The sequence below is a fragment of the Rhamphochromis longiceps genome, linkage group LG16 (assembly GCF_057381845.1).
Source record: "Rhamphochromis longiceps isolate RC_006_pf linkage group LG16, R_longiceps_female_GT1.1, whole genome shotgun sequence".
Taxonomy (NCBI): domain Eukaryota; kingdom Metazoa; phylum Chordata; class Actinopteri; order Cichliformes; family Cichlidae; genus Rhamphochromis; species Rhamphochromis longiceps.
Window position 1 is genome coordinate 1716093 of NC_140572.1, and position 9493 is coordinate 1725585.

Here is a 9493-nt window from a genome sequence, read left to right on the forward strand (position 1 = left end):
GTGTGTGAATGTGAGAGTGAATGAATAGTGGTATTGTAAAGCGCTTTGGGTGCCTTGAAAAGCGCTATATAAATCCAATCTATTATTATTATTACTGGTACCGCACAGGAGGCCTTCCACAGCTGTGGTACTTTCCCCAGCTTCAGGCTCATGTTGAACATGTATGCCACGCTGCTACACAGTTGGTCTGCGAGCACCTCGGGACCCTGGAGCTGATGCCATCTGGACCTGCAGTTTTTCGCACCTTGATCTTTGAAGCTGTAAAAGAAGAAGGAAAATCTCAAAATGAAGTTTAAGTGGACAACCAGTGTAGAGTCATTAAAACTAATTTAATATCTTCATTTTTCTCCGTTGTTGTCAGAAGTCTTATTTTGCATTTTGAAAAATCTGAAGTTTGTTAATTGATTTCTGATAAATACCTGTTGGCTTGAGACCGAGGACCAATGCAATAGATGATAGATGATCTAAATTGTGTCTGAATGCTAAATCTCTTTCATGGCTCTAGCACATAGAGTAACAGTTTCCTATTCATGTGCTTGAAATTTAGCAACAGACACATGCAGAGAATTTTAAGATACAGTAGCCAAATCGTGGATCTCATGTATTTTTTTCTCCCACTAGTTTTGCACTGGTACAAACATTTTTCCTACTTCTCTCTGATTTTTCATCTCTAACAGTGTTTTTGCAAAACCCTAAAATCAAATCAAAGGTCATTTACACTGTGAATAAATCCCTAAAACATTAGGGAGGAAATCCCTCACTTCACTGTGAGTGAGCACTTGGCAACATTGGGAAGGAAAAACTCCCCTTTAACAGGATGAAACCTCCAGCATCTCTCTGATAAAACCACTGGGTGAAGATTACAGACGATGAGTTCTGCAGAAGGAAAAACACTAAATTAAAAAAGTATCTGTTTCAGCTAAAATGAGACATTTGTACAACGATCGCTGCATCTTACTGTGTTCACATATTCCACATACAGCAGACTCGTCCACATGACCAACACGTACTGTCAGACTCTGGTTTAATGACACTGACGTGGGGCAAATACTGAATTTACAGGTTGATTTTGCAGCAGAAAAATTCAAACCTGCAGCTCTGCTGTCACTTCCAGCATAAATGAAGACAGGAAACTAAACAGCAGTGACGTTTGTAGGGTTACTGAAGTTGGGCTAGCTGCTATATAATGATGTGCTACGTGATTGCTAGCGACACAGCTATGTTAGCATAAACACAGTGAAGCTGGAGGATGAACGCTAGCACTTTTCCACTCGATAAAAGTTAACGTGAGGGTTCCTGATGGTTAGAGACAAATGCAATCGCATGGCAGGATGCTGTAAACGGACCAAACTTCAGTCAGGAGAACAACTGAGATAATCCATCCACAATATGAGGTTAGTCATTCATATACTGCTGCATGGGCTGGGCTGTAGTTACACCAGAAGGGTTTAAAATCTGAGCTGTAAAATGAACACAGTTAATAAAAACTCAGAGAGGCCGACAGTGATCACTGACTGTTTTTAGGGGCTTGTTCAGATTAAATAGAACAAGATACAAAACATTAAAACATGTTAAAAACACAACAGCCTTATTAAAGCCTGTTCATACTTCATCACTTGAAGACCGGATGTCCCACCTGCTGTGACTGTTTTCATGCAGCACAGCTGTTGTTATTATCACTTGTCACATCCTGTTTATGACAGTTAAATAAATAACATTCATATAAGAAATCAAATTGTCTTGTGTAAGCTGTATGTGGTGTGAAATATGCCTATACTACTGTACTTTAACGTCGGTGATAAGGGTGGTACTTCGAGAGCCATTTATTTTATGGGGTGGTCCTCATTGTGAAAAGAGCCACTGTCTCAGCCCAACCCAGCAGTGGCTGTGAACAGGCTTCCACTGTACTGTACCATGTTTGATGCTGTGCTCTCCCACTTCCTGATATCTGAGTCTTCAGATAACAAAAATGACTGTCCTGTAATTATTTATCAGCACTTTACAATGTGAATTAACAAGATCGCATTAACACCAAACCATCTGCAGATTAAAACAAGTCGGTGTTATACTTTACACACTTGTACAAGTTTTAATCTATTCCATTGGGTTAGGTTGGAAATTATCGCTCATTTTCTTCTTCTCTGCTCTCTTTTTTCCACCTTTATCCTCGGTCCCATCAACTCATCACCACATGGAAAACAAAGTTGCTGAGAATTGTAATGTATTTTATTATATATCATATATATTCATAAATATTGCTGGAACACTGCTGTGGATCTTTCTGGCAAACAGGAACACCTCACACAGGTTTGCTGCCACCGAGCATGTGCTCATTACAGGACAGTGGTGTTATTAACACGTTTACTCATAAGACAACAGTAATACCTGCTTTCCTGCAGGGCAGTGAAGTTCCTTGTGTGACCAAGCTCAGCAACAGCAGCCTTGCAGCCTCTTCCACTCCAGGGAGCGCCTTGTTTATAAAAGGCCGGCCTACCTCTGCCTTTGCTGTTGTTACAGTGGGATTAGATTTTTTATTTTTCAGAGAGCTCTGTTGCTGCCATCAGGCTTTATGTTTCATCACAAAGAGACATCAAAGGCGGAGGAGGAATTCCAGCCGTCCTTTCTTTGTGCCTACTGGAAAAACCCAGATCTGCGTCTTGGGTTAAAGGGTGTTCTCAGCATCTCCTTTCTCCATGAGGAGGGAGGGGCTACGGGCTCTGTCACTGTGTGCAGTCAGCCCATTCTCACTCCCGAGGCGTAACATGTCGACGTTTTGTCACGTCCCGCGGCGTTCCTGAGGAACGCGAAAGGAGACCTTCAGCGTTCTTATGGTACGCGGTGGGTTACGGCTGGAATCCAGTGCAATGACGCTCCCGCGGTAATAGACGTTCCAGCCCTAAACCTAACCTTATCTCTAGCCCTGACCATAACCTTATTCCTGATCTTAACCAGGACTATAATGATGTTAAATAGTGTGTTTCTAATTTGAAGAAAAAGAGCGAACATGTGTAGATGGAGTCCAGACGGTTCTCATATTTCCTCTTTTTTCCGAGGTCGTCATTTAGGAACGTGGTGGGTAGCCGAAAACGTAATATGGTGACGATTTGTCACCTAGCGTAAAATGTTACGAACGTGTTGGTGCAGTACAACACCGAGGCTATGAATACTACATTTTACTTTTTAATTGTGACATTAAGTTTGGGGTTCCCACAGCAGGCGAATCTACATATGTGATGTGGCAGATTTTTACAGTTTTTTTAAGTTGCTTCTCCGTCCTCCCAGTTTGACAGAGAGCTTTCACATGTTAGACAAATGTGTTAACTGCTACACCATGGAGCCACCATGAAAGTCCAACAAGTATTTAAAGAGTCAGTAAAGATGGTCCAGGTCACCGGAGCCAAAGCTGAAGGCTCTTCTTAGTATTTTAGTATTTATTTATTTATTGTCATTGTCAAGAACAATGAAATTGCGTTTGGGGCTTCCATACAACCCAAAAAAAAAGAAGAAAATAATAAATACCCCTTAAAACCCAAGTGTACATATTTAACCCAGTGTGACTCCAATGCAATAAGACAATCCTTAGCAATAATGTTCGTAGAAATTCAGACAAAGACCTGAGAAACATGACAAAATACAACAATGCACCCATTCAATATTATTGTACTGTGAGATATGATATCAGATATGATAGTTATCTATTTAAGAAAGAGGGGGGGGCAGGAGGGGGAAGAGAATAAAGATATGATGCACCAATGCAGACCAGTTCATTGCTATTAAGAAGTTGGATATGGTTATTGTCCGTGAGAGGGGGGCAGAGAGTTCAGGAGCCTCACAGCCTGTGGATACAGGCTGTTGGCCAATCTGGATGTTCTGGCCTGTATAGACCTGTACCTTCTCCCTGAGGGCAGCAGATGGAAAAGGTGGCGCGCAGGGTGATGTTGGTCCCGCAGGATACTGTGCACCCTCCTCAGACAGCGAGTGGGGAAGATATTACTGATCTCTGGCAGACTTGTTCCAATAATTCTGCCAGCTTCTTTCACCACCCGCTGGAGTGCTTGCTGATCGGCCTTGGTGCAGCTGGGGAACCACACTAGAAATCCATACGTCAGAACGCTGCTGATGGCACAGTTGTAGAAGTTCAACATCAGAGATCTGGGAATGTGTGCGCTCCGCAGTCTCCTCAGGTAGTAGAGGCGCTGTTGGGCCTTCCGTACAACTGAGGTGATATGGTTGCCCCAGGACAGGTCCTCGGTCACAGTTACCCCCAAGAATTTAAAACTGCTCACCCTCTCCACCGCCTCACTGCCAATGAAGAGAGGCAGATGGTTGTTATGACCCCTCTTCCGGAAATCTACAATGATCTCCTTGGTCTTTTTGGTGTTTAAGACCAAGTTATTGTCGTGGCACCATGACTCTAGTTGTTGCACCTCTGTCCTATAGTTTGTCTCATCATTGTTGGATATAAGTCCGAGCACTGTGGTGTCATCTGCAAACTTAACAATTAGATTGGACGCGCAGGAGGAAATACAGTCATGGGTGAAGAGAGTGTATAGCAGAGGGCTCAGAACACACCCCTGAGGGGCACCGGTGTTGACCACAAGGGTGGAAGAGGTGTTCTTACCCACTCTGACACTCTGTCTACGGTTAGTGAGGAAGTCCACAATCCAGTTGCACAGAGAGGAGTTAAGTCCCAGTTGGTGGAGTTTGGGACGGAGTTTGTATGGCCGGATGGTATTAAAAGCCGAGCTGTAGTCTACAAAGAGGAGCCGTGCATAGGTGTTCCTGTGTTCCAAGTGCTTCAGTAATGTGTGCAGCACTGTGGCGATCGCATCCTCGGTTCTTCTAGAGCAGGGGTGTCAAACTCAAACACACAGTGGGCCAAAATTCAAAACTGGAACAAAGTCGCGGGCTAACGTTAATATTTATTGAAGAAAAATCTTCCTCCAGATATGAGAATGAATCTTTTCTTATGGATTCAAACACGTTTTGCTGAAAAACTGAATATGGAACAAGCAAAGTGTTAGGTTTTGTATTGTTGGTTGTCATTTATGCTTAGAAATATCTAACCATTTATGCTTAGAGGTGTATAATCAATTGTGTAGTGATAGGATGTGTGATCTTTAGCAGGCTGCAAAGGCTTGGTGTGTATTCCACACTAGAATGCACACCTACATCCTACACTGTAAAACCTAATAAGTTCACAGAACTCAAAAATTGTTGTGTAACAGATTACACAACAATTTTTTAGTGATGTTTTTAAAAGTTTTAAGTTTAACTAAAATAAAAATTATAGTTGCAGTTGCCTTAAATTACCTCAATGTTAACTCATAAATGTTGATATTCCTCAACTTATAATTAGGGAGTAATAAACTCAAAATGTTCAATTTTTTCAACTTAATTAAGGTGGGAAATACACTCAAAATATTTTACATATTGCAACTCATACGATGTGGGAAATAAACTCAAACTTTTTCATATTTTCTAACTTATAATATGGGAAATAACACTTAAAATCTTCAATATTTTTTAAAATACTGTGGGAAATACACTTACAAATAATTCTAAACTGTTTACCCAGTAAATTATAATCAGCTAAAAGTGTTAGAAAACATGAAAGTAACAACACTAACAATTTAACAACTTTTTATTAAACACAATGTGCTTTTAAAAAGGCACAAACAACAGAGCTCACTCATAAAAAAGTGCTTCATAAATAAAACAAGAGAAAAAGACTCCAAGGGTCTCCATCTCAATTCTAAAATTCAATAACATTTTCAGTATTAACAGCAATTGCAGCTATTAGAACATTGATGCATTTAACACTTACTGTACCTTGACAGCTGCAGCTCACTTTCTTTTTTAAAAATACATAAAAAAAACAGTACTGGTTTCCACTGCTGTACTTATAGGGAACAAACATCAAGGCAGTGCATTTACGTATTAGGCAACAGAACATTAAACATGAATAGTGAACTGAACAGTCATTCATCTTAAATGTGAGGTAGAAGAGGCAAATGATTAGGAAAAAAACAAACAAAAAAGCTTCCTCAATACTCAGCTTAACAAGTAGTCCATTCTGAGTGATTCACTCATTGAACAAATCATTCTTCAGCATCAGTAGACGCCCTTTCAGTGGTTTGTTGTCCTCAAGGCACATCACAACCTTCTGGATAAATGTGAATGTAAGCTCAAGTTTCTTTGGGTATTGTAGGTCTAGTGCATAGATGTACCCAAAGAGCAGGAGAAATGACTCAGCCAGATTTGTGGGACCATTCACAAGTATTTCATCCTCAACGACAATGCAGATGCTTTCGGGACTGAAGAGGGCCGAATCAGTAGTGTCATCCGTGACAACTGTCAGCAGAGCCACAGGAGTGTCAGTGAGGTCTGGACCATCTGCTGACTGCAAAACAAAAATAATACAAGAATGAGTTCAGCCCCACAAGGACACAAATCATGCTATTGATTAGAGGTGTGAATCTTCATAAGTCGCACGTTTCTTTTAGGATTATAATGTCAACGATTTAATTTGATATTGCGATACATCATGATGCATTGCGATACATCATGATGCATTACAATAATCTTAATTTGGGTTTGGTTTCAAAACATATGTGTAAATAAATGTTTTCAATAATAAATATATGCCAAGATATTTGTTTTTGTTATTTACCAAACATTTCTCTGACCACAACATGGCACCTCCAAAAAAATAGAACACTTGAATTTTAAAAAGGGAGATAGTTTTTATCTGTGGATTTTTTTTGTATAATAATCTTTCAACTATTTTCATGTTTTCTGGTTTATGCGTAACAATCTTCTTGCAATCTTATTCAACAATAGTTGATATATGGGAGAAAACAAGTCAGATGAGGACTGTGTTGAACATCCTTCCTGATATACACCCTGGTTCTCCTTGAGTTCTGAGCGGTGTCATATGGTTGATGCTGAGGCCAGTACACTTACATCACAAGTCCTGAATAACGTGGAGGCATCTTCACGCAGGTACACAGGAAGTGCACGAAGGACGAGGGCCCGTCTTGTATTTACATCATGCTGTTCCTAGATGAACACACAATATCTATTAGAATAGTATTTACACAAATGCAGAGTAAAAACAAAGTGTTGGATAGCCATGTTCTGATTGTCATTGTTAAAGATCAGGGGTGTCCAAACTTTTTGTGTAACGGGCTAAACCTGTCAATCTAGAAGGGTAACCCAAAAAAAATCTAAAAATTTTGAATAATTCAAGGCAAAATTCTCTAGTTTCTTTGTATTTATTTTTTATTTAAATTGGGACACAAATTATAAAACTCACCCACTGACAACTGGTGAAATGTTGACTCTCTGTAGCGCTCTTTGCAGTCTGATATCTGTAAACAATATGTGCACAAAGACGACTTATTAATGTTCAAAAACATTTTTTGCACAGCACACACACACAAGTAGTCAGCTGATCTCATCTGATGCAGATCTGCTCCTTGATCAAGTGACATTTGTCCGGATTTTTGGCACGAGTGACGTCGAATCAGTACCGCAGCTGGATGGCCCGATTTACATACCCAGCGCAGCTGATACTCACTACAATAATTTACTAAGATTATATGCACTCCTGTTATTAAGTCCAGTTCAGTCTGTTAATGTTAACCGTTTCAAACTAATGTTGATAGGTGTGTTGCTAAGCTTAATAACTTAAATAACAAACTTGTAATTTACCCGTCCTATTTTCCCTTTTATTGTTTTTTCTCTGTGCTGTAAATCTTCTGTCTAAGAAGAAATCTGAGGCTGCTGTTCTGAAAATAAGCTACCAAAGCTTTTTCTGAATGAATCAATAAAGATCCATTTATGGAAAGCTGTGATGAAAGCAGTTTTGTCTTTAATTATATTCAACAATATAACATATTCGACCACTTTTAAGTGATTTTGTGATCTTTAATACACTTTAATACACTAAAGTTAAGGTTATTTACCTAATTTCTAGTAAGTAGCCCTCAGTGAAAAAAGTTTGGACACCCCAGCCTTACAGGTTAGGGAGTATTTGTGATCCGCACAGTCTGCATCAATGATTCTTTCTTAGCCTGGGAGCAGAACGCGGCTCTTTATTTTCATTTCATTTCAATTTATCTAGCAAAGATCGATAGGGTCTGGCTTAAAGGTGTCAAGGAGGCGCCTCAGTCTGGCTGGTTGAGCCTTGTCGAATTAGCGCGAACAATTTAGCTGAACTTCGTTCGTAGCACCGAGTTCGACCAGTGTGTAATGTTAGGCTGAATCAGGCGATGCATTTTTCCGCAAGCCTTGACTTGTAGAGCTCGCTTAGTGGAATACCCCTCTAAACTGTTAAAAGGATTTCGAGATTATCTCACAACCACACATTTGAGACTACGAAAAAATACAAACGTGTCTAATTACCATCATGATAACACACTCATGTTGTTTATTATTGTTCGCTTCATGCTAGCACACACACACAGCTCAACAGCGTAAACTACTGACTGTGTAACACGGACACTTATTGAAATAAGTATACTCACAATACGCACGTACATTACCGGCGAATACGACAACCAGTGGAAAGTTTTAGTAGAAAGTTCAAATGCATGGAGCTAGAACTGCCACCGTCAACTTCCCGGGAAAGAATACAATGCATTATGGGAAATGTTGTCCCCCACGGAAAACCGCCAAAACGTTACATCATTCTAATTTGAAATAACATTACGTATTTGTCACATTAGAAAACTTCTAAAATTACAATTACTTGGATTCGAATTCATTTATAACAAACATTCACTGTGCACAAAGTACGAATATATTTCCAGTAAAAAATAAAAAAGAATGTTTATCGAAATTAAATTTAAACAAAACAAAAACACGTTAGACTTACCAAATTTAGGGCAGTTGATGAAAAAAAATAAGGTGGTGGTCGTGGTGGGTTGAAGTTGGGGACTCTTAATCCACACGGGCTGGCCAAAACTTCCCCGTATCAAGGTAAATTCAAGATGGCTGACTAAGCTTTCCTGAGGGAGCGACAAGACTCCACCCACCAGAACGTCACTAATATATGCTTCTTAAACTTTTTGAGCGTTCCAAAAAATTTAGCTAAAAAATATTGAGCCCTATTCAATTAAAGCTGCATAAAAGCCAACAGAGCTCAATACTTTATAGTTTGCTCAACTACAAAACGACATTTGAGTGTTATGAGCTTATTAGTTATGAGCTAGAACAACTGTTAGGGATTACAGTGTAGGAGCATGAGAGAGGTCGTACCTTGTCTTATTGTTTTACGGTAGGATTAACGTAGCTACGTCTGTTCTAGTCTAAGTGCCTTTTCTTTAGATGAACTGTTGGATTTTCCAGACCAGCAGGTTAAGGGAAGTTGTTTATGGGGTCACACTCTGACCCCACACACACACACACACACACACACACACACATGGGGGCAAGGTACTCTTTGTGTGTATGCATATTCATGTAACCACAATAAAAGGAGTGCTAT

General features: G+C 39.8%; 1 protein-coding gene across 4 annotated transcripts; it reads right to left on the reverse strand.

Moving 5' to 3' along the window:
• Nucleotides 1-5626: 5626 nt before the first annotated feature.
• Nucleotides 5627-9229, reverse strand: LOC146650352 (uncharacterized). 4 transcript variants are annotated; one of them, XM_085385446.1, is made up of 4 exons: nt 8532-8630; nt 7323-7373; nt 6967-7062; nt 5627-6403 (listed from the first exon to the last, which is right to left on the reverse strand). In XM_085385446.1, exons 1-4 carry the CDS (start codon nt 8544-8546, stop codon nt 6086-6088), a joined length of 480 nt encoding a protein of 159 aa, XP_085241572.1. In that variant the 5' UTR covers nt 8547-8630; the 3' UTR covers nt 5627-6085. The 4 variants fall into 4 exon arrangements, 1 of the variants encoding a protein (XP_085241572.1); XR_014907998.1 differs by lacking the exon at nt 8532-8630 and adding an exon at nt 8882-9229 and having other exon boundaries at nt 6361-6403; nt 7319-7373; XR_014907999.1 differs by having other exon boundaries at nt 6361-6403; nt 7319-7373; nt 8545-8630.
• Between the last annotated feature and the right edge of the window lie 264 nt (nt 9230-9493).